The 26,426-nt window shown below is 41.9% G+C and overlaps 1 protein-coding gene across 1 annotated transcript in view; it reads right to left on the reverse strand.

Annotated features, from left to right (window-relative positions):
* Positions 1-26,426, reverse strand: part of efna2a (ephrin-A2a) — a 255,598-nt gene that overhangs the window by 29,401 nt on the left and 199,771 nt on the right. The window contains exon 2 of the mRNA XM_034195458.1: positions 19,090-19,382. Coding sequence (XP_034051349.1) covers positions 19,090-19,382 — 293 coding nt within the window. The remainder of the gene's footprint in view (positions 1-19,089; positions 19,383-26,426) is intronic.

Raw genomic sequence — 26,426 nt, forward strand, 5'->3', positions numbered from 1 at the left:
ACCTGTAGCCTTTCTGTGTGGAGTTTGCATGTTCTCCCGTGTTTGCATGGGTTTCCTCCGGGTGCTTTGGTTTCCTCCCACATCCAAAGACATGCGGGTTAGGTGGATTGGAATCTTTAAATTGTCCATAGGTGTGCGAGTGGGTGTGAATGTGTTTGTTTGTCTGTTTGTGGCCCTGCGACAGACTGGCGTCCTGTCCTGGGTGTACCCCGCCTTGCGCTCTATGATTGCTGGGATAGCCTCTAGCCCCCCGCGACCCTTGATTGGACTAAGCGGTTGAAGATGAGTGTGTGTCTGGTGTTCCTTTTCCACTCAATGCATACTGTGGCTACGTCCAAATATTCAGAGTAGCGTACTATACAGTCGGCAAAAAGCAGTACGTCGCAATCAGTGGGGAGTCTGAATACTCAATAGGTATTTAGTAGTAGTCGAAGAGTACCCAGATGGTCTACTACCTCCATAGTGTGCAAACAGACTACACTATGCCATCTTATAAGATAGCTGTAGCCTAGTGACCAAAGAAGAACTTGTAAGGAAAATTTAAAGGCAGTGGACATACAGTACATGGAAACAGTAGTGGTGTCCACTGGCATTCTACAAATATACTTATTAAGTATCAGAAACCGCTAAAAAAAAGTCTGCATGATGGATAGTGGTCCCCATAGCAACTAGAGTAAAAACCTCTGCAAATGTAGTCTGTAAGAACATGGGCATTAGCACGGCCAGAACATTTTTCAACTTACTTTCCTGCTTGGCCGTGTTTGGTAGTGATTGACTGAGTGCAACATTAAAACAAAATGTTGAGGCACTATGACAGATGCTAGAATTTCTTTCTGCTATTTCAGGTCAGGACAGTATTAAGACCAGTAAGAGGCAATACATCTTCCTCACATTTTGAGTATGGGCATCCATTCATAGGCATGATTCTTCAGAGTAGGTCAGGTCTGGGAGCATGTGAAGGTGCCACGCTTCACTGCAGCCACAACACCGCCTCCAACCGGTGCACCACGTCTCTAAAATAACTGACTATCTGCCACAGCCAGATGGAGGGGCAGGGGTGGTGGCCAACTGGTTAATGCGCTTGGTTTCACTGCAAAAGGTTCCGGGTTCAAATCCCACCCCTGCCACATTTCTCCATGTAACGTGGAGTTGCGTCAGTAAGGGCATCTGGCGTAAAACCTGTGCCAATTCAACATGGAGATCCCCTTGGATTTGCTTGTGCTGCTGCCAGAACTTGGAAATGAAAAAAGGATGTCTCATAATCATTTTTTTTTCTTTTGTTTGTCTGCCATAGAGCATTTTAGTGCCTGTTTTAACTGCCCGAGCGTTGAACAGTTATGTGTAAAGCAACTCTCACACCTGACTGAGTTTGGCGCCGTATTTCTGTGCAGGGCTTTCGTACGACTCCTGTATTCCTGGGGAGGAAGTCGGAATGCTGCTCGCCATAGTCGGAAAAGGTTAGATAATCCTGTGCCAGTTGTGAACATGTTCAAAATTTGCAGGAGCTTGGCTGGACCACCGTACTTGTTGGCCGCCTTGCGCTGAGCTCCAGGCAGCCTGGTGCAGGCTTTGCATGACTTGTACAGTTTTCACACCAAGCACACAAAGACTTTACAAGAGATGCAAAAACATGAGTATATAGTGTACACCAGGTTTACTCAGAGTTATGCTGCATTGTACTTGGCTTGCCATGAGTCGTCCCAAGCTGTGAGCGGGTTGGACCGAGGCAGCTGGGAATCCACTGAGCAATGAGATGATGATTAAAGACAGAACTGGAATGGCGCTCAGTACAATTCATACCTTGTCCAAGTGTGAACGATTCTCGATATGTCTGCGTAGCTCTTATTATTACCACAGATAAAAGAAAATACTGTGACCATAATGTACATGTTTTCTCTGTGAAAATATGAAAGCAAAGTTAGAATTCAAAGTGAATTAAAAAATTTAAATGTTCTAAATTCACCACTTTATCAAAACCCACTCCAAGAAGTCATGTTCCCCCCCACCGTCCCATGTTCCACCTCTCCACCATAGTAGAGAAGCTTCAATCTTCGACTGGACTGGGTTGCTTGACGCGAGGACCCTTGTAGAGAAGAACGTTGTTCTCTACAAGGGTCAACACAGGAGTCAGACTACCAGAGCAAGAATTTTAGCTGAGGAAGCTTCTGTGATTTGAAGCGAAACGTCCTCGCGTCAAGCAACCCAGTCCAGTCGAAGATTTAAGCTTCTCTACTATGGAAACCACCTGGACAACTGAGAGCCTTCACAGAAACCTCTCCACCATATTTCATGAAATCAGTTCAGTTGCATATAATATTACAAACAAACAAACAAATGCGATGACAGTGTCGCCTTCATGGGGGAGGTAACAATTTAGCTGTGAAATATATTTTAAAAATGTGTTCTATAATCTTAATTAGAGCTTCAAACCAGATTTTTTTCAACAACAGGGGGATTCCATGTATCAGTGCGCATGCCCAGAAGTAGCACTTGCGCAATGCATCATGGGATAGTCTGTATGCCTACAGCCGGCGGCTGTGGATGCAAACAAAGAGAGATGGGCTGTTTGACAGTCAGGGTACACAAGTATGTGTCACTGGCACCAAGAAATCAAAGTGCTTACTTTGGTCAAGTTATTCATCCATATCTAACTGCTGACTGTGGTAGTTAAATACCCAAAGTTTCAGACCTGTCAGATGTTTGCACATATATTTATTTCAATATTAAAAATAACAAGTACAACCTTTCCAGAGAGGACCTTTTTTTTTTTTTTTTTTTTTTTACTCAAATCATTGCTGTATAAATTATACAGAGTAAGATTATTGCAATCTACTCATACTGTATATACTATCTACTAAAACCAGTTGATGGTAAGTATGTACTCAGAGTATACAACTCTCAAAATGTATTAAATAATTCCCTTCGGCTGCTCCCTTGTTCTGCACTCAGGGTCACCACAGCAAATCTCAGGTGGATCTGCATGATTAATTGGCACAAGTTTTATGCCGGATGCCCTTCCTGATGCAACTCCACATTGCATGGAGTATTGTGGCAAGGGTGGGATTCGAACCGGGAACCTTCTGCGCTGAAACCAAGTGCACTAACCACTTGGTCACCACCGCTGCAATTTTTTCAAATTTACTAAAAATAAAAAACTAAGAAATCACGTGTACTTAAGTATTCACACCCTTTGCTCAATACTTTGTTGATGTACCTTTGACAGCAATTACAGCCTCAAGTCTTCTTCATGTCCAGTCAACTGAATTTACCCCAGATGCATTCCAATTAAGCTGTAGAAATGATCAGTGGAAACAGGATGTACATGAACTCAATTTTGATCTTCATGGCTTGTTTTTCTTGTTGCTTAATGCTGACAAATTACACCTTATTTGTCATCTTTCTGCTACCCGATTCTGTTTTTCCCCTCTCTGTTTGAGGTGTGGCTCCATCCAGAAGTGGGAGTGGGTGTCTTCTTCTGCAAGCATCCTGTCCTGTACACCAGCATGGACTGTGAATACTTATGTACAGGTGAATTTTAAATAAATTTGCAAAATCTCAAAGTAACTTTTTCATATTGTCATTATGGGGTATTGTGTGTAGAATGCTGAGGAAAAAATTAATTACATCCATTTTGGAAGGAGGCTGTAACATAAAATGTGAAAAAAATGAAGCGCTGTGAATACGTTCCAGATGCACTGAAGGCAGACCTTTGCAGATATGTCGACTATAATACATCAGTGAGATTGTAAATCAGCAGTACTTTTTGTCACAGTTGTCATTCAGACCTTATTATTTGACATAATATGGTCATTAGTGCAGCTTATTTGCAGCACAGCAGCTTTTACTGCCTCGAGCGATTGAGTTTTTCTTAATATTCAAGCGTGCAATCTGGTACAAAGATACCGAGCACTTCAGGCAGTGTAAACATGTTTGTGGAGGATCAGTCAGACACGTATTAAGAGAAATACAGAATCTCAAGTCAACATGACTGTAATGTCTTTGGAACGCTGGAGGAAATCCATGCAAATTCCACACAGACTCAGGTCCTTTTTGGCCGCGAGGCGACAGTACTAACCGTGGAACTGCCCCCGCTGAATACCGAAATATGAGAAAAATGTTAAAAAGTTGGAGTGATTCAAACTTCAAAGCAGACTAAATGAAACTGAACCTGGAATTTTAAAACTGGAGCCAGAGAGCTAAAGGTGACGGTGACCAAGTCTGTGACCATTCATGCATGCAGGCGTGCACGCACATCCACATGCAAGTGCAAACACATTCAGATATTGTATATGCAAACGTGCATGTAGAGACCCACTGGCCTTCTCTTTTGAGGAAATCTGTATTACCAGAATCCAAAGTGACCCTGGCGAGGACTCGTCATCAAGATCCGCAGCGCCCAGGAAATAAATCTGACCCTTCCTCTGACCTCTCCTCCCCTTCATTCTGTCCTCAACTCCTCCCTGCCTTTTTCTCTCTGCTCTTCACCACTTCCACGGGTTTCTATCTGCCCACTTCTCAAGCTTTGGATTTCTCTAAATAGTGCAGCAGATAAATGAAACAATCCTTCAAATGTTGATACAAGCACCAAATTTGGCACAGATACACCTTAGATGTTAACTCTTGAAAAAAAACGGACTGGCCACTTGAATTTTCAATAGGCAGCCAGATAGGGGTCATTTGCAAAAATTACACAAGGATCAAAATTTAAAAATGCTCCAATCATATTGAAAGGTATTTATTATTTGTCTGATCATAAAGATTCCAAAAAGGTATAGTTTGGACTATGTATAACTGAATTCTATTGAGTTATGGGGTAAAAACAGCAAGAATGGTGACAAAGGTCGATTTCAGTTTGCACAGGGGTCAGAAGTTAAATTTGCTCCAATTTTGGTAAAAAGTTAAGCAAATTATTAATTGAGCTAAGAGGATTAACAAATGAAATAGTTTTGACTGTGCTAAATGTTTGATCACCAAAGTAAAGGTCAAACAAGCTCAATGTCCACTGGATCTTTCAAATAGGTCTTTTACTGTTATGATTAACGACCTCTCCTCTTCACTAGCTCCTCTGACCTCTGGTGTACCACAGGGCTCAATTCTTGGCCCTGCCCTTTTTTCGTTGTACATTATGCCATTAGGTTCTGTTATTGCCCATCATGATGTGTCCTTTCATATGTACATGGATGACTTACAAATCTATCTGCCTGTGACTTCTTTTTCAGACACACAGTCCATTAATTCTTGTCTCACTGACATAAAGCGTTGGCTATCACAAAACTTTCTCTGTCTGAACGAGTCAAAAACTGAATTCATCCTCTTTGGATCTTCCAGCCATGTAAATTCAGTTAAAAACATACTTATTTTGGCTCTCAGCCCAACCACACTGTCAGGAATCTGGGTGTGTTTTTGACTCAGATTTCAAATTTAATAAACAAATTGACTCCGTGGTTAGAGCAAGTTTTTCCAACTCAGACAGTTAGCTAAGGTCAAACCTTTACTAAACCACAGATTTTGAAAAACCATCTATGCTTTTGTCATTTCACGTCTGGACTATTGTAATGCTCTATATACTGGACTTAGTCAAGCCTCTCTTCACCGTCTGCAACTGCTGCAGAATGCGGCTGCTCGCCTCCTCACCAGCACTCGCAAATATGACCATATCTCACCATTCTTTACTCCCTCCATTGGCTCCCGGTTCAGTTCCAAATACAATTTAAACTCTTGTTGTTCATCTTTAGTTCAATCCATGGCCTCGCACCGACTTACCTCAGTGCATTTTGACCCCTCACCAGCCCAGCAGAGCCTTGCGCTCTTCAGACCAACACCTGCTGGTGGTTCCAAGGTCGAGGTATAGACAGTGGGGCAATCGTGCCTTTGCCATGGCAGGTCCTAGACTCTGGAACTCTCTTCCTCTGGAGCTCCATCTCATCCCTGCCCCTGTTCAAAGCCAGGCTGAAAACGTATTTGTTTCAATTGGCCTTCGACACATAGAGCTGTGACTCCCTGGAAACCAACAACTGTAATATATTTTAGATGTATATGTTTTGTCTTATGGTTGTTTTTAACTGCGTGCAGCACTTTGATCAACTTTGGTTGTAGTAAAGCGCTTTAGAAATAAAACTTGATTGATTGATTTATTTACCGCATAACTCAATAGAATTCAGTTATACATAGTCCAAACTATACCTTTTTAGAATCTTTATGAACAGGCAAACACCGTGGTGTAGTTTTCACTATGACTGGAGCATCTTTTAATTTTGACCCCTGTGTAATTCAAGTGACCAGTCAGTTTTTTCAAAAGAGGAATGTCTAAGGAGTATTTGTGTCGAATATGATGCTTGTATCACCATTTGCAGGATTCCGCTCTAAATATTCTCCTATTTGTTGCACTAAAAGCGTCCACCACCAAGCAGAAAACATGTCACAGTCCCTGAAGCCCTGCTGGTATCTCTTTTATTTCATCTTCCACTCCTTCAGAAAAATCCCAACACTAGATGGGATAAAAGTCTACAAGTGGATGGATATCCCATCCCCCCATTTGACCCCCCCTTCCTTCCAACTATTTTCCTCTTGTCATTTTTTTAAAGCCTTATCGGCTCTTAGAGTGCCTCTATTTCCCGGCACTTCCACAATCCATCGTCTCCTGCAAACACATTGAAAATCATTCAACCTTATCAGATGGCAGCTGGGAGAAGTAAGGGGTGGGGCGGACCTGTCAACATGTCAGTCTCATGACAAATCCACTCACAAATGGGCACACACACTTTCAAACACAAAAAACACAATACACAAACACCCGCGTAGGTCTGGCCACAAATTAAAATGAAAGATTGATGCATTTTACGTGTCGGAGGAGAGATGTACACGGCCACGCCCGCAACCCGCCCATCTGTTGGTCAAATCTGACAACACTGCACTGTTCTACCTCAGTGTGCATGTGAGACACACACACACAAATATAAAATGTGTGCTTAGCTGTCAATCAAGATGATGGACATGGCCTTTCACGGAATCACAATTACTTGACAGCTGACCTCGCAACCCCCACCGCTTCCCGCAACACGTATTCACACGTACACAAACACACACATGCTCAAATCTAGCAGAATACACACTGCCCTCAGGAGGTCCCAGAAACACAATACTCTAGTCAGCAACTATACAACTCCAGTGGGGCCCTGTCCATCCTTACATGAGCCGGGAAACAAAAGATGGTGTGCCGACTGTGGAAAGTGCAATAGGACTTCGGGTGGCCCTTAACTTTGAGCTCTCTGGCTTTTGCCTGCTTTGTCTTTATATCTGTAGAGCGCAAGAAGTATGCAGCAATATTCACAAATGTTTTCCAATTGTTCCCAAAAATATAGTGTCTTCGCCCCTGTTTGTTTCAAAATTAATTTGTTGGATTGTTGTTAGACGAATGAAGTAGTAAGTCCAATATAGGCTGTGAGACCTGTTGGTGTCAGTGCTTATCCGTAGCATGAAGTGGACTTGAGTCTATGATTCCACCTGGATGGGACTCTAATCCATTGTAGAGTTCTTGTTTGGATTACGCAAAAGGAAATAACCAATTAACATGAAACTTGAAGTTGAGTCTAGTTTCAAAGAGAACCCATTAAATGTTGGAATACAGCAAACAAAATTACACATGTATATTTAACCATTTGTCATCTTTTATATAAAAATGTGACTCTGTATGTGTCTGCAGCGAAGGCGTGGCTTTCTCTGTACGTAATAGGGCTATTCCACAGAGTGCCGTTCCTTCCGTTTGATCCCGAATAGCAAATCATGGTGTTTTAAAGTATCACAGTAACTTCTTTATCCATTTCTCAGCCTTGAACAAACTTGGTATAGTCAGTAATTATGGCCATACTCAAGTCTTGAAATCAGGGTGAAATTTTCGAGCTGTTCAAAAAATTTCATCCCAATTTCCCTAATTGGCGTTGTTAAGTGATCACTTCTGAGTGTTTGTACTCTTAACCGCTATAGTCATGTTTGAACGTCTTTAAACAGGGTAGCCCTTGTGAGTACAGCTTGAAACCTGTTTGACAGTGTTCCATTGGGGTAAAAATCTGCAGCAGAAGCAGCATTTGTTGAAGTTCTGGCTGAGGATGCAGCTGGGCACAGTTTTACTTTCATTTTTGAGCAGGTTGTCAGGTATGTGCTTTATAAACTAGCCTTGTAGGAGGCATAAGAGCATGGTGCCCTGTGAAATTGGGGTGTAAGCCGCCACCTCACTTGACAGAAAACGATGATCTGGTTTTGGCAGCTAACTGCACAACAAGCCATATTACTTATGCTAACATTAGCCATTAGCATTGTGCTACGGTATGTGCTATGCTTTAAGGCGCTCACCTTGGTCATGTCATCAGTCACAGTCTGACAAAATGCTTACAAATGAATAAATAAATAAAATGTCTACTATGTGTTTATTGGTAGATCATGAAAACAGCTTGAGGTGCATACTGCCACCTATTATACTGGACTGTGTAGAATAATGACAATTATTTTGAGTCAATACAATACAGAACATGAAACAATAAAATGAAAAATGAAATAAAATTGTACAATAAATATCTTAATATTAGGAAACAGCACCACTTTGATAGTTTTAGCATAACCATACAGCACTTTTAAAAGACAACAAGAGTAGTCTAGTATATTTGTAGCCTAAAACCACCATGTTGATGCACTGATTTCAACGCTATGCTTTTTTTTTCTTTTTTCTTTTTTTTACAATAAATGCTTATAACTTGTTAAGTACCCTACACTTGTGCAAAAGTAGGCACCCCTGCCATTTTTGCTAATTATACAAACTGACCAGTTTTGGAATGTGCTTCACAAGAACAATAATAGCCTCGGTATGCCTTTACTCTGAAACCTCCATTGTAAAATTAAGCTAACTGCCAAATGTTGAACGATATATTTTATTGGGCTGTTGGTTTTATTGCTTTGTTTAGATGCACTGGATTTTCAAAACAAAGTATATTACACATGTTGTGCCTGAAAAGAGAGTTGCTAAAGTTAGCTGAGATCTGAGAGGATCCATTTGTGCCGCACGTTGGGTCCTGGATGGCAACCAGTCAGGCAGATAACTGTTTTTCCACAAAAGTACTCATCTGCATGCCACACCCAAGTGATAAATGGTAAATGGACTGCATCAGACGCTCAAAGTGCTTTACAAATAATGCCTCACATTCACCCGATGTCAGGGTGCTGCCATACAAGGTGCTCAATACACACCGGGAGCAATAGGGGATTAAGGACCTTGCCCAAGGGGCCTTAGTGAATTTCCAGTCAGGCTGGGATTTGAACCGAGTATCTTCTGGTCTCAAGCCCAACGACTTAACCACTAGACCATCACCTCCCCCATGATATTTGAACAGTCCCTTGACCCCCAAAAAATGTTGTTGTGGCCTCAACTCTGAGGCACTCAGTCATTCCTGAGACTCAACGATTCTCTGACATGACCTGGTACCAAAGACATTCAGGTGTTTGTTTTGGTCACGGTCAGTTCACAAGTCTTACAGTCATACAGTAAGACAGAAAGCACCAGTAAAAATGTGGACCTTCATTCTTTGTGTTTTTGCTCTTTTCATTGCTGATCAGTTTTCATGAAAACTATTGATAGGTTTGATCTTGAATGCATTCGATTGCAATGCATCTCTAATGAGTGCCTTCTTAGTGGAAGGTAAAGTGTTACTTTATTACTTTTGACAAGGAGCTTATTTTTCATTGGCATTTTTTTTCCTTGGGGGGTGGGGTCGCCTACTTTAACAGGATATCTTAAAATGCATCATTGTATCTTAATGAAATTTGTTGTAGACATTGGTTAATGGACAGATGTTTTTAAGGCTGGTGCAAGTCCGAAGGCAAAAACTATGTAGCTGTCATTAACAAATGCAATTGCAGTACGTATTCCAACAATGTAATACTTTAACATGCGGCATATGAAATTTCGTACTTATCTGATTATGCTATTCTGCTTTAGAAATAAAATTTTGACAGCATTGTGCTGTGATGCAAAGCTGAAGTACACACATCAAGTACAGCTTTTCTTTTCTATTTTAATATAGGCTGATTACTCCTTTTGTTGTGCAGGAAGCATGGTAAATTAAGTGCAATTTTCCAAAGGAGGCTGGATGCTTTAATAAATGGAAAGCAGTCTTATTTTGAATTTACCTCACGTAACGTTAAGAACATCACTGTGCAAGGTAAGCTGGGTCCAGCTCAGAATCACTACCCAAGGCAGAAAACTTGACAAACTAATCTGTGGATGCACTTGAATGTCAATGTAGAAGTGGTGATGGAAGAACATGGAATAGCTGATGAGAATGCCAACAAAATCTAGTTCAGTCTACAAGACTACAGTACATGGACTACATACTAATGACCATAGAAGGTATGCTTAATTTTGTTTGGCGTTAGGTCCAATTAATCCACGATTACTGAGAAAATAAGTGGTCTTCATTTGGAATGCCCACACCAAAGGTATTCATTACGAAGACCACTACCCAATCCCCCAAAATATGACTTGATTAACACCAGGTTAGCCTGATAGTGTAGCTTGTAGGGTAACTCCAAGATGGGTATGAGGGGTGTTCGCTTTCATTCATTCATCCCAGGTCATGCAGGGTCTTGCCCGACCTCCACTACTTGGTCTGGATGTGATGTAGGCAGAGTAAAAAATACCAACATGGTGATACTCAGAGCAGTGCCTTTTTGAGCTTCAAAATCTGGTTGGCTCTCTGTAGAAAACCCGTGGGTGATATCACCAAGGCTTTGAACTGGTTTCATTGAATGAAAATGAAAACTAGAAACTTTTGGTATTTTGCCTGGAATGAAAACAAAAGCAGAACATATATATATATATACGCGTATACACACACACATTCTGGAATAGAACTGTTTATTGAAAATAATGGTAACCGGTCAATACCATTATTTTTTTCGTTCTTGAAAAAATTTTCTCTTGCAATGACACCAGTGAAGACATTAACTCCATTGACTCTATTAACGCTGCACACTCAAACAGCTGGTGGCGGTAATGCACCATGTCTGTTTGCAGACCAGCAATGAACTTGACAGATGAAGGAGAAGACCCGGTGAGGTTCACTTCCAGATGTCGTTTATTTTTGGTTGCTGTTGGCAGGACAAAGTGTTGTCGTCCCGTGTTCACCCGGAGCAGACAACACTGAGGGACTTCTTCAGAAACACTGGATTCGTTCAGGTCATTATTATGATTTTTTGGGGGGACTGCACCATCATGGTGAAGAAGGAGGTGAGCCAGAATGCGAGGCTTTCAATTTACTAGTCAATTTACACGGCTCTCCTCACCTATGGTCATGAACTTACCGAAAGAATAAGCTGGTGGATGCAGTTGGTGGAACTGTGATTCCGCCGTCGCGTATCTAGGCTTACACTCCTGGATTGGGTTAGTAGCTCGACTGTCTGGGAGGTACTTGGAGTAGAGCAGCTGCTTCTTAGCATCGAAAGGAGCCAATTCAGGTAGTACAAACATTTGGTGAGGACGAGCCATGGTTGTCTCCATGGAGAGGTCTTCCAGGCATGTTCAAATGGGAGACATCTTGGGGAAGACCCAGAATCCGCTCAGGATCCCAGAGGAAGAGTTACAGGACTCAGCTGGGGATAGGGAAGCGTGGGATGAGCGGCTTAGTGTGCTGCCACTGCAACCCGGACCCAGACCCGGACAGAAAATGAATTAATGGATGATTTACATATATAACCAAATATTATCTGAAACATTTAGCTAAACATCTGATTAAAAATTTATGTAAATGTTTAAATATTTAGCTCAACATTTAATGAGGATCTTCTTAAATGTTGAACTAATATTTAGGTTAATAATCTGAATCTGAATTTGCTGATCTCATTAAATGGCTAAATGAAAAACCTGAACTATTACTCTGAAAATGCTTTAGCTAAAAAAAAAAAAAAAAAAAAAATGAACCAACGCTTCCCTTATGATTTATATTAACCCCCGAAAAAGTGCATCAATAAAACCTTTTGTCAGCGATGGGTAACTGCATAATTATTCTAATTTCCAGAGAATTCACCGCTGTGGAATGACGTGTGCTTTTTAAAACTTTGTTGAAGTATTTTCTGAATATACACTCGTGGAATCAGCCTGTTTGGAAGGTGATCACAACAATTATCACCACACAACCCTGAGCGAGCCGAGGTTCAGTGTCATTCTCACAGCAAATCAGTGCCAGTTTGTCAGCTCAAGCAGAGAGCACTTGCTGAATTTCTCGATATTTTCTCAGCTGAGTCAAACGGGCAACCATTCTGATTACACTCTGAACTCCAACCGGAGAAAGTTGTGCTTTTTCTGACAGTCTCCAGAAAGGCAAGAAAGCTTTTGAAAGTCAAGTTAACATGCTTCTCTGTGATTACCAACTGATCTTGCAGTAAAGTGTCCGGACATAGTAAATCTATCCCATCCCCCTGGTTCAGCAGGCAGCCGAAAACAATGTTTAGGAGTAATGTGAAGCTTCTATTTGTCTCGCGCTCGGCGGGGGAGTGATTGCTTTTAAACTGGCTCAGAAAAGTCTCAGGAGGTAAGGCCCATCTGTGATCCTAATACATCACTTGTTGAAGTGAGGAGAAACATCAATACAGCTAATACAAAAATGATTAGAAACTGGTGCCCGGAGACATTTTTGCCACTTTGCTGAGCGCACCACTTATGATCCAGACAGAAGGAGAGAGACACGTCGAGAAATAAAGAGCGAGCGGGAGTGAGACGGAAGGCCTCGGCGGCCGGGCGACACGGTGGGCTGTTTTTGTGAACGTTCTCAATCAACTTCTGTTGATTGCATATTTACATATCATTTGCAAATGCATAGCGAGGAGACACGTGCCCGACATGCAAACACAGACGCATGCACGCTCGGAAGCACAGAGCAGACGCATGTCCTTATGGCTATGGGGTTTTTTTTCTCCCTGCACACACGGATGCACCGGAGAGCGCAGGGACGATTGCGGATGTCACAGATGGGCACGACTGCCGCGTGTTGGGGGGCAGGTTGAAACAATGCGGACGGTTGTGGGAGTGAAATGAATATCTGTAAGTTGGCACATGGGTCAAGTCGACAAAGTAGACATGAAGATTCTCCAGCAAGTGCAGTGCTTTTTTCAACAAACTTTCCTGTTTAAGGTTTACTGACCTTGACTTCGCGCACGATGCTGTGATCTTTGCAGAATCAATAGATACTCTGATTGCAGGACTGGAGAAGCTGAGTGAGGAATTGGAGTGTTTGGGTTTGAGATTGTCCTGGATCAAGTCTAATGGGCCTGTCACAGCTTGATGATTTAGCCAGCATATGCCGACTTATGAAAAATTTGGCGAATACGCTGGTTGTCGAATAAATTATGCAGCTGTCAGACCTTGACGATTTAGCCAGCGTATGCCGACGTATCAAAAATGCTGCCAAGACGTCATTATACAGCAGCTGACACTTCCAGTAAGTTCTGCGGTCATTTGGAACACGTCAAATACATCTATTTATTATACAGCTGCGACGCTACGCGCACTCTGATGGCTGATTTCCGGTCTTGTATTTTCCCATATCAGACTGGTTACCATGACAACTGGTCCTGAACGCATATCACATTCATTACAAACCAGAAAGCTAAAAACATGATTACAAAAACAAAGTCAGACAAGAACATACTCCAACATACCATAAATATCAAAACAGCACTGGAAAAAACACACAGATTGAAGGTTACTAGCTATCAAGCGGACTGTCTGCCCGGCCCTAATTTAGGCTTTGATCCCTATTTTCACCCTTTCTTTGCTTCATCATCTGTTCCTGCTTTGATTTATTAGTTTTTTTATTTTCATGTGTTTATTCTATGTTCTATTTTGCTTTGCCACTTTGTTACTTTTATACTTCAGCCACAGTTCAATTCCATTTTAGTTTTGTTCTATCAGTTGTTTTTCATTTATTGTTCATTAGTTTCTGTTTATTTTGCTGTTCTCATTTGTGTTATCAGTTATGCTTAAGTATCGGGTTTTGTTTTCTGTTAATTATTAGTCTTTGCTTGTTTTGTCTTCTCTTGATATATTTCAGTCAAGTCAGGTCCAGTCTTGTGTTTTGTTTATTTTATTATTAATCTCTGATTAATTCTCATGTTCATGCTCTGGTCTAGTTCCTGGTCATTGTGGTATTATACTCTGTTTTAGCTTTCTTCTCAGTTTGTCCTCATTGTCTTTGATTAGGTTCACTCCAACCTGCACCTGACATCAGGCTTTCATCCGTCTCGCGTCTCTGTTGTGTTGTCACGTCATGCCACTTCACCAGTTCTGTGCCCTCTTCTCACACTTTGATTCAGTCTGCTTTGTGTTTCCATTCACTCATGCTCTTTGCACCTGCTCACGCATCTTTGTGTATTACATCACTCCACTTTGTGCATTTCCTCCTCATCTTGCAGTACACGATCTTTGTCCACTAGCCACGCCCCTTTTGGATCTTTCCTCACGTGTACCTTGTTAACAACACTGTTCCTGATCTCACACCTTGATTAGTCCACCTGCATTTAAACCTCACAGTTCTTCACTTCCCTGCCAGATTGTTGTCTTTCTACACTTTCCAGCGCCCGCTTATCATCCTGTTTTACCGACAATGCCTCTTGCCTCTTCCTGGATGTCTATGTTTGCTCGTGCCACTGAACCCTGCTCGTCAATGACTGCGTCTCGGCCTAACCCTGCTAGTACCTTTGCTTGGCTGACAGACCACATGTGTACCGTACCTGAGCCTAAATTAAAGACCCTGTTTTCTCTTACACCAAAGCCTAGTCTGGGAGTTTGCATTACGGGTTCTACCGCTCCTGGGGTCGAGTCGCCGCTCACCATGACAGGACCATCTGTTAGCAAGTTCTTCACAGAGGTGAAGTGAACAGGTCGGACTACGAGCCATTAGCAGCTTTCATATTCAGGCGATACTGTAAGTTTGCATGTTTATATGTATTGTAGCCGTATAATAAACAAATTATTAACCTCGCTCACTCGTTCTGTGCGGGAATATCAGACCCCTGCGTTTTTCGCATGGACCTTGCCAACGCTCAGCCCGTACTTACACCTCTGATATTTTCCCGTACAGAACTCAGCTCACACACAGTTAATAACCAATAATACGTCAATATGTGTTGGAGGTAAGTTTGTTATAAGTTACACATAGGTTCAAAGGAAGTTACTCATAGGGGAGAAATGTTTTGGGTATGCTAGACATTATCTCAACGTATTTCGACCTATGAGTAACTTACAAGTAACGTGGCACAATCGCATAAGTCACCTAAAACTTATGGCCCGCATATGCGGGATGCCTGAGCAATGCTGGCATGCATCGAAATATTGTACATTCACAAAATTTCTCAATGACCTTGCCATACTACGATGTATACAAGTGTGCTTCAACATGCTCTTAACTTATTCAAAACTTACTCATAATGTATTAGATGTATGGCAGCATATTCGTCAATTTTAATACGTCGGTACGCTGCAGGCTAAATCATCAAGGTGTGACAGGGGTCATAAGATTAAGGCTTTAATGACTTCCGGACTCAGCCATCAGAAGTGTATCTGTTGTAGAGACATTTACTTATCTTGGCAGCGACAATATGTCTCTGGATTCTTGGACTTTGAGACCGAGAGGGTGCCTAGAAGTGCTGATGGAGTCATTAGGTCACTGGACAGAGGTGTTTGTTGATGCTGATATCTTTGCAGACAAAAGAAGATCCAAGTCTTTAGCGTCCTGGTGCTGCCTGCCTTTGCTGTATGGTTGTGACTTGGATACTAACCAATGATCTAAGCTGATGCCTGGATGTCTTCGGTACTACGTCTCTATTGAGGATCATTGGGTAGCGCTAGAATGACTTTGTATTAAACGAGCAGTGTCTAAGATAGACTAGGCCAGGGGTGGGCAATGAGGGCGAAGACAGTGCTGGCTTTCCTTGCAGCCAATTACCGAGGTGGTAGGTGGGTTTGATGATGAGCTTCTCAGCTGAACATAAACACCTGATCATCAATGAAATCACCTGCTGAGGTGATTGGTAGCAAGGAAAACCTACAGTGTCTTGGCCTTTCATGGCACATGGTTGTCCTGATCTTGGCTGGGGAGCATCACTTGCATTGTGAGAGACCATTAGCTTAACATTTGGCCTTGTGCCCATTATCTGCATCATTCCCCATGTAGGTGCCTGAGCATTGAGGACCCCAAGTAGCTGGAGAAGGACAAGAGGAAGCCCACATGTCACCTGGCTCCGGCAGATTATTATAGATATGTGGGAATGGACTGGTTGTCTGCCTGGGTGGTTGCCATTCAGGACCCAAGGCGATTCCGTGGTGTTGTAGATGCGGAAAAGCGCAGCACTAGCACATGATCCCAGACTCGACTTGACTTGACTTTCCTGCTTGGCGGTGTTTGGTAATGACCTTGTCTGACTGAGTACAACATTAAAACAAAAATGTTGAGCCACTTTGGTAGGTGCTAGAATTTATTTATTATTTCTCCTTCCATTTCTGGTCAGGACAGGTTTTGGGTGGAACAAAGACCAGTCAGAGGCAATACAACTTCGTCCATTCATAGACAGGACTCTTCAGACCTATAGGTCAGGTCTGGGAGCATGCACTGGTGCTACGTAGCATTCCATCCTATTGAAGTCTTATTGAACCATAAATGGAATGAACTATTCAGACGTTTTAGAACAAAATAAACTGCTAACATTAAATAATAAATGGAGTGTCCCTCTAAGTCCTACTGACTGATGAACTGCTCAGATGTTGCACTAAGCAATAAATGGAGTGAATGACAGGATCTGAAAATTGTACTGAAGATCAACAGAATGAATCGCTGCAGCAGCTGGATGCAGTATTGAACGATGAATGAATGAAGGTGTTGACTTATGAGCTAGCAGTGGAGTATATAAATTACCTGGAAATGTGAATAAACAACAAGACAGATGCACAGAATGGTTTAACTAAACAGATTGGCTCTGTAAAATGAATGACTTTTCCCATCAGTATTTACAAAGAATGTCTTCGCACTATATTGCCATCAATAATTCCGACATTGAAATGCCATCGTGGTTGTCATGAAAGAACACATTAGCTATGGATTCCATGCCAAATTTGCATATATCTTGAGTACAAACTAGCCTTTACAGGGGTACAACCACCTACCACAATCGCCAATACTGTAGCAATTACGATACACTTGGCAACACAAAATGCTCTGGTGTGCTGGGAAGCCTGCACGTATCAGTGCAGCTGGTTTGTCTTTCAGACATACCCACGGCATGCTCCCAGCATCATTGCTTTATTGCGGTTGTGTCCACAATTTGCAGACACATTGTTCCCAGTTTAAAAAATAGATATATTGCACAACATGTGATGTGCATGGCATTGTATGTTTGTTGGATTTGGACAGAGCTTGCAAAAACAGAGATTGCTTATTTGTTTGTTTTTAAAAATCTATATAAACAGCCATAGACTATTTAGCATGCAACACCATGGGCGAGTATTCTTCAAATATGTCTTTTTACGAGTGTCCATGCCAGACATAAACAGTTGAAAACTTTTACATGCACACAGACCACACAGTGTTCACAGATCGTTAATATATCGCTGAAGGGGTTGATTTCTTTAGTTCTTTTACAGAAGGTAAAATGCTTGACTAGGATTTAAGATGCCACAGAATACATAGGATTTCACTCCACTTCATCATATAAAGCCTGTCCCGCCCAAATAAATTCTGCCATAAGGGATTTATCAATCCTTTCGGGCAGCATGGTGGCTTAGTGGTTAGCACTGTTGCCTCACAGCAAGAAGGTCATGGGATAGATTTCCACCTTTGGCCTTTCTGTGTGGAGTTCGCATGTTCTCCCTGTGTTTGTGTGGGTTTGTGTGCTCCGGCCTCCTCTCACATCCAAAGGCATGCAGGTTAGATGAACCAGAATCTTTAAAAATGCTCCAGTTCTCCCTTGTAAAAGAGATCTCGATCTCAATGGGACTACCATGGTTAAATAATGGTTAAATTAAATTAAATAAACCAGTCATACTGTCCACATCACAAGACCACTTGTTACACATACAAAAAACAGACGTATTTGGATTTTTTTTTTTCATCTGCAAACAGCCCCTTGGACTATTTTGCATGCACAAAGGTGCCAAATGCATCACATGCGTCCATTCTTTATAAACTGAAAAAAACTCCTTTTAAACACTTGTGTTCACATATTAATACAACCTGAGGTAATTTCTATGGATCATTTTACACAATGTAAAAAGTACAAACTATATAAATGCATGCTGTCTGAAAGCAGCAAAATACTGAGGATTCCAAGTAATAATTACAGTACTTCACCCCACATTCCCATATAATGCTATATAAAACCTGCCCCACTTAAATAATTTCTGCAATATCGGATTTATTAATCAATTATACTACACTTCATGATACGAAGAAGAATTTTTTTGTGGCTTGTGCACATTGAGCATGATTCACTTTCATCAATAAGGTGAAAAACCAGACCAGTTTTTGACCTAAATGTTGTGACTAAATGAAAGACTGTATTGTCCAAGTAGTAATAATAAAAATATGAACAGTCAGCAAGTGAGCACTCACTCCAAAGAAAACTGGACTCATCAGTATTTTGTCTTTTCTGTGCTTGGACTGTGTTGCAGTCCCAGCTGGACCGTGTTGCAGAAGACCTGTGTAAGTTAGACCAGACCTATGCCAAGCACTGGCCATGACCCTGAGTGGAACTTTGCGGGCATAACATGCTTGAGGTGGTCCACACTGTGTGGTGTGCGTTCACTCAAAATGAACAATGCCATTGCTACCAATTTTGCAGTGGAAACCTACTCTTTTAGGCACCATAGTGTTCTCTGTCTTGTAGGTATGTCCTATTAGTGGTGCACATTTTTTACCTTCTAACCCAGTTATGACACAAATACACTGGGGTGCAAACAGTGTCAGGGTGTGTGGCATAGCATGTCGTCCTGGTTGGAGTCACAGTTTAATACTACTAATACACACACTGATAACCTACTGATAGCTGATAACCTACAGATGTAGTAGTACTCATGTCCAGGTCTGAACTCGAAGCCCAGGGAGAAAGGTGTGAAGAGTTGAAACTTCTCTGAGAAGCGCAGGGGTCCATCAGGACCGCTGGGACGGTTGCATTCCCAGCGCTTAAAGCCACGCATCCTGTGCTGGCAGGAAGTGTAGCCCTCGTGGTTGACCATGAAGAGGATGTAGCGCTCCATACGTCCATGGGATGGAGGACCCTCATAGTAAGGACAGTAAATGTCTAGATAATCATTGATGTTCACTGCTACTCGGTATTCTCCATGCCAGAACCTGCAAGACACAAAGGAAGAGTGATTTAAAATTTGTTTGTGAACAGAATAAAGCAAAACCATAAATTCACAGGTCATAGCGTCGACAGCGGGCAGAGATGAAATCGGTGGAAGAAAAGTTTACTGCAGTATAATGAAATGCTGTCTGATGGGCTTATGCAGCATAAATGGTGAGTTTATTTAAAATGTAATTACTTTCATTATATTTAACTGGGATTTTTGGAAGACTTATTTCTTTATTGTCAAGAGTCATAGGTCACATTCAACTACAGAACATCAACCCTTGGAGAACCAATTTGTTGATTAATGATACTTCAACAGATTTTAGCCATTAGAGGGCACATTTGCAGTAAATGATAATAATCTCCTTAAGGGTATTTGAGACTAATTCAACAAACAGAAAAATAACAAATAAAGAAAAAAAATCAATAGTCATCCCTGTGCTTAAGACTAAAGATAACATACTAAAGAATTCCAATTTAATAAAGCTTGGTGAGCTATGCTTCATTGAAATGATTATTTTAGCATGATTGGAATAAGCTTGTTTCTAATCAGAGGGCTTTGATGGGTCTTCTTGCACAATATGAAACAGAAGTAGGTCATGGGTTAGTGCAGAGCACACATTATTATCCCACTGCCTTAAGCTACTGTATAGAGGCGGCTGTGGTTAATGTCCACTTAGTTACGCTGACATGTGAATCACAGAAGTTGGTATGATGAATAGAACTGGGTTATAGGGTAGCGACAAAGAAACAGCACGATACATACACACTGCATTGTATGTATTCTGGCAATCATCCCTGCAATTTTCCACTTTTTCACATTGAGGCACAGAACTAGTGAAGTAAAAGCAGGTAATGTTCAAATGTAGGAAAAAAGTGCTTGAATTCATACATTTCCTAGTCAATCATAATTATGTACAAATATCTGGTTGTTTCCGGGGCAACACGGTGGCTTCATGGTTAGCACTGTTGCCTCACAGCGAGTAGGTCATGGGTTCAATTCCCACCTGTAGCCTTTCTGTGTGGAGTTTGCATGTTCTCCCCGTGTTTGCATGGGTTTCCTCCGGGTGCTTTGGTTTCCTCCCACATCCAAAGACATGCGGGTTAGGTGGATTGGAATCTTTAAATTGTCCATAGGTGTGCGAGTGGGTGTGAATGTGTTTGTTTGTCTGTTTGTGGCCCTGCGACAGACTGGCGTCCTGTCCTGGGTGTACCCCGCCTTGCGCTCTATGATTGCTGGGATAGCCTCTAGCCCCCCGCGACCCTTGATTGGACTAAGCGGTTGAAGATGAGTGTGTGTGTCTGGTTGTTTCCTTTTCCACTCAATGCATACTGTGGCTACGTCCAAATATTCAGAGTAGCGTACTATACAGTCGGCAAAAAGCAGTACGTCGCAATCAGTGGGGAGTCTGAATACTCAATAGGTATTTAGTAGTAGTCGAAGAGTACCCAGATGGTCTACTACCTCCATAGTGTGCAAACAGACTACACTATGCCATCTTATAAGATAGCTGTAGCCTAGTGACCAAAGAAGAACTTGTAAGGAAAATTTAAAGGCAGTGGACATACAGTACATGGAAACAGTAGTGGTGTCCACTGGCATTCTACAAATATACTTATTAAGTATCAGAAACCGCTAAAAAAAAGTCTGCATGATGGATAGTGGTCCCCATAGCAACTAGAGTAAAAACCTCTGCAAATGTAGTCTGTAAGAACATGGGCATTAGCACGGCCAGAACATTTTTTCAACTTACTTTCCTGCTTGGCCGTGTTTGGTAGTGATTGACTGAGTGCAACATTAAAACAAAAATGTTGAGGCACTATGACAGATGCTAGAATTTCTTTCTGCTATTTCAGGTCAGGACAGTATTAAGACCAGTAAGAGGCAATACATCTTCCTCACATTTTGAGTATGGGCATCCATTCATAGGCATGATTCTTCAGAGTTATAGGTCAGGTCTGGGAGCATGTGAAGGTGCCACGCTTCACTGCAGCCACAACACCGCCTCCAACCGGTGCATCCCCACGTCTCTAAAATAACTGACTATCTGCCACAGCCAGATGGAGGGGCAGGGGTGGTGGCCAACTGGTTAATGCGCTTGGTTTCACTGCAAAAGGTTCCGGGTTCAAATCCCACCCCTGCCACATTTCTCCATGTAACGTGGAGTTGCGTCAGTAAGGGCATCTGGCGTAAAACCTGTGCCAATTCAACATGGAGATCCACCTTGGATTTGCTGTGACGACCCCGAGTGCAAACAAGGGAGCAGCCAAAGGGACTCACTTTTTGCCACAGCCAGATGGAGCTCGGGAATCCCCTTTGGCCTTCTCCAGCCACTGGGGTCCTCAACATTGAAGCACCTATGTGCTGGATCATGCATAGAGAAATGCACCACATAGCCAAAATGTCTAAGCTGAGGACCCCAAACAATGCAAGTGATACTCCTCATCTTAGTCACCATAAGTAACCATTTGTTTGATACAGAGTCAATCCAGCAGTACCCAAGGATCCCCTGAAGAGACCTTGTACCAAAGACATCCAGTCATTCCCTGAAGTCATTGGCTCGTGTTTACACCTCACACATACAGTAAGACAGGAATAATAGAAATATCAAATGTGTGATTTGCACAGGAGGTTTGGACCTCCCAAACTACGAAAAAAAAACCCATCTGGAATTATACTGTGGAAAATATATATCTCCTATCTGGAATTGTAATACTGTGAGATCCTCCAGAAGGAGCTAGAAGATGTGATGGAGAAAGGGATGCACTGGAACTCCAGGCCCCAGAAAATAGTGGAAAATGGATTAATGAGTGTCCTTTACGTTACATCGTCCTTCAAAATTCCAAATCAATTAAAGCCATTTAGGGAATAACTCTGTTGTGTCTGATGACTGGTCGCAAATTGAATTTTACCAAAATCCATCATGAATGTCCACAAATCATCAGAAACAACAGGATTATTCCCATTCTAATCCAATTCCATCGTTTGCATGGCTTATTTTCCTGTAAGTAATTCAGTTGGCGAATCATTGTGAAAGGGTGTGGTCGACTCATCAAAGCTTACTGCCGCGACAGCGTCTTCATGCTAAACTGGAAATTCTGTGAGCACACCCACAGGTGTCTCCATCTCGTCACCTGCACTGAGTTAAAGCCATGGTCCATCAATCAAAGCAGTTAAATCCATCAAATCCACGCATTTTGGGATCATCGTCACTGCACTAGTTTCTGCCGGCCTCAGGTCAGGACAGCGTCATTGTCGACACCTGTGCAGCAACGCGGTCAGGGGGCGGAGTAACACATCAAACGGTTTTAATATTTTGCCACCGTACATGTGATATTTTATGGTCTGAAATCTCACACGATTAACCAATCAGATTCGCGGAAAAAATGTAATTGGATTAGAATCTTCAGTAAATCAAACATTTGAAAGGTTGCTTAAAACCCAAAAAATAATATCAAAACCTCTTTGCGGTGTGCGCGTGTTTGGAGCTGCTATGTACTTTATGTTGGCGCTCATCAGCAGTATTGGGTACAATCAATGGCTGCAATCAATTTACTAGAAATTGTACCACATCAAACACGTTGAAAATTCAGCTGCTTCACGTTACCGAATTTTGTATCCTGAAGCTCAGTAAATATGAGAGGGAGGAAAATGTCTTAAATCAAATAAACATAAACAAAACCAGTCTTTGGGCAATCTCTGCCTCTCAGATGGCGTACGTGCACGCGCGCATACAGATTGAACTTTTTAAACAAATTCATCATTTTCCCTCCTCACCTTGGCAGTAATTGATTGTCTAGAATGAAGACATTTTGGACTAAGCACTTTTGGTTAGTGGGATATTTAGCTTTGGGACAAATGATCCCAATAACGGCGGTCCTAGCTCTCTCCCAAAGGGCAAATCAGGAAGTGAGTTAGATGTGAAATGAGCGCCTTCATGCTTCGGTGCGCTATCAGAGTGAGTTTTGCAGGTTCTAAAGGGATCCTTGAGCAGGTCATTTAGAGGCATTGATCCACTGGGGAGCTCCTCTCGGCTCTCTCAGCTCCTAATCAACTCTGATTAACAACTAAAGGAGAGAGACAGGGAGAGAAACAGACGGATAGATACGCGGAATAAAAACACTAAGAAAGACTCAGGGATTGATAGAAAGAGAGGGGAGAATGGGAACACAGACCAAATGAGGATAACAGAGAGAGAGAGAAAAAAGAGAGATGCTAGGGATAAAGGGAGACTACGAGGAAACCAATGGATTGTTCCAGTTGGAACAGAGACAAATGTGTGTTCCCCCGTTGATCGTAATCTGATACATTTATGGACGACTTTGTATTTTTGTCTGAATGCCTGGTTGCATGTGGACGTGTAGCATGTTTTGTAGATTTCTTCAGTGATGCCGGTATTTGGTTAGACTCTTTCTCTCCGATTGTTCTGTCTGAGTTATTTTCATTAGTTACTTCATCCAAACCATCAACATGTTTATTAGACCCCATTCCTACCAGGCTGCTCAAGGAAGCCCTACCATTATTTAATGCTTCGATCTTAAATATGATCAATCTATCTTTGTTAGTTGGCTATGTACCACAGGCTTTTAAGGTGGCAGTAATTAAACCATTACTTAAAAAGCCATCACTTGACCCAGCTATCTTAGCTAATTATAGGCCAATCTCCAACCTTCCTTTTCTCTCAAAAATTCTTGAAAGGGTAGTTGTAAAACAGCTAACTGATCATCTGCAGAGGAATGGTCTATTTGAAGAGTTTCAGTCAGGTTTTAGAATTCATCATAGTACAGAAACAGCATTAGTGAAGGTTACAAATGATCTTCTTATGGCCTCGGACAGTGGACTCATCTCTGTGCTTGTTCTGTTAGACCTCAGTGCTGCTTTTGATACTGTTGACCATAAAATTTTATTACAGAGATTAGAGCATGCCATAGGTATTAAAGGCACTGCGCTGCGGTGGTTTGAATCATATTTGTCTAATAGATTACAATTTGTTCATGTAAATGGGGAATCTTCTTCACAGACTAAAGTTAATTATGGAGTTCCACAAGGTTCTGTGCTAGGACCAATTTTATTCACTTTATATATGCTTCCCTTAGGCAGTATTATTAGACGGTATTGCTTAAATTTTCATTGTTACGCAGATGATACCCAGCTTTATCTATCCATGAAGCCAGAGGACACACACCAATTAGCTAACTGCAGGATTGTCTTACAGACATAAAGACATGGATGACCTCTAATTTCCTGCTTTTAAACTCAGATAAAACTGAAGTTATTGTTCTTGGCCCCACAAATCTTAGAAACATGGTGTCTAACCAGATCCTTACTCTGGATGGCATTACCCTGACCTCTAGTAATACTGTGAGAAATCTTGGAGTCATTTTGATCAGGATATGTCATTCAAGCGCATATTAAACAAATATGTAGGACTGCTTTTTTGCATTTACGCAATATCTCTAAAATCAGAAAGGTCTTGTCTCAGAGTGATGCTGAAAAACTAATTCATGCATTTATTTCCTCTAGGCTGGACTATTGTAATTCATTATTATCAGGTTGTCCTAAAAGTTCCCTAAAAAGCCTTCAGTTAATTCAAAATGCTGCAGCTAGAGTGCTGACGGGGACTAGAAGGAGAGAGCATATCTCACCCATATTGGCCTCTCTTCATTGGCTTCCTGTTAATTCTAGAATAGAATTTAAAATTCTTCTTCTTACTTATAAGGTTTGAATAATCAGGTCCCATCTTATCTTAGGGACCTCGTAGTACCATATCACCCCAATAGAGCGCTTCGCTCTCAGACTGCAGGCTTACTTGTAGTTCCTAGGGTTTGTAAGAGTAGAATGGGAGGCAGAGCCTTCAGCTTTCAGGCTCCTCTCCTGTGGAACCAGCTCCCAATTCAGATCAGGGAGACAGACACCCTCTCTACTTTTAAGATTAGGCTTAAAACTTTCCTTTTTGCTAAAGCTTATAGTTAGGGCTGGATCAGGTGACCCTGAACCATCCCTTAGTTATGCTGCTATAGACGTAGACTGCTGGGGGGTTCCCATGATGCACTGTTTCTTTCTCTTTTTGCTCTGTATGCACCACTCTGCATTTAATCATTAGTGATCGATCTCTGCTCCCCTCCACAGCATGTCTTTTTCCTGGTTCTCTCCCTCAGCCCCAACCAGTCCCAGCAGAAGGACTGCCCCTCCCTGAGCCTGGTTCTGCTGGAGGTTTCTTCCTGTTAAAAGGGAGTTTTTTCCTTCCCACTGTAGCCAAGTGCTTGCTCACAGGGGGTCGTTTTGACCGTTGGGGTTTTACATCATTATTGTATGGCCTTGCCTTACAATATAAAGCGCCTTGGGGCAACTGTTTGTTGTGATTTGGCGCTATATAAAAAAAAAATTGATTGATTGATTGATTAAAGTGGGTCTCCATGAGTGAGGATGCTCAATTCAAGAAAGCGCTAATGTGTCAGGATACATTAGTTTGTATTAAGCTACTCAGAGCCCTGCTTTGCTCTTGCAACACTGTCTGCATTGCTAATACACCCGGACCAGAGAGGACTGTGTGCGTGTGTGTGTGCATGCACCACTTTACTGTAAGCTACAGTACTTTCTGGTGTGTAATTATGTGGGTCCCTGCTTCTCCTGCTCTCAGGCTGTGTCATTTAGAATTAAACACACATTGCCTTGGTCTTAAAAGACATGGGAATGCACTCACACTTGCACAGCTAGTGTGTGAGTGTGTGTATGTGTATGTGTCTGTGTGAGCGAGAGAGATTCGTGGAGGTGTTGGTGTTCATCTGTATTTTTTCCCATCAAAGTGCATAGTTGTGTTAAGAGTAGAGAGCTATTTCAAAGGATCAATTTTAGGACCACTAGTTGATATTTTATAAAGTCTCACAATTCTGAATTTTCTTATTCTTAACATATCTTGTGCATTATTGTACTTCTGTACAATTCTAGACTTTTGATGAGGTGTATCCGGGATTATGCGGACCTGGTCAGGATGGGGTTCCCCGAGGCCTTGGCTTTATTATATGGTAAACAAGAAAATTGG

This window comes from Thalassophryne amazonica, chromosome 19 (genome assembly GCF_902500255.1).
Source record: "Thalassophryne amazonica chromosome 19, fThaAma1.1, whole genome shotgun sequence".
Classification (NCBI taxonomy): Eukaryota; Metazoa; Chordata; class Actinopteri; order Batrachoidiformes; family Batrachoididae; genus Thalassophryne; species Thalassophryne amazonica.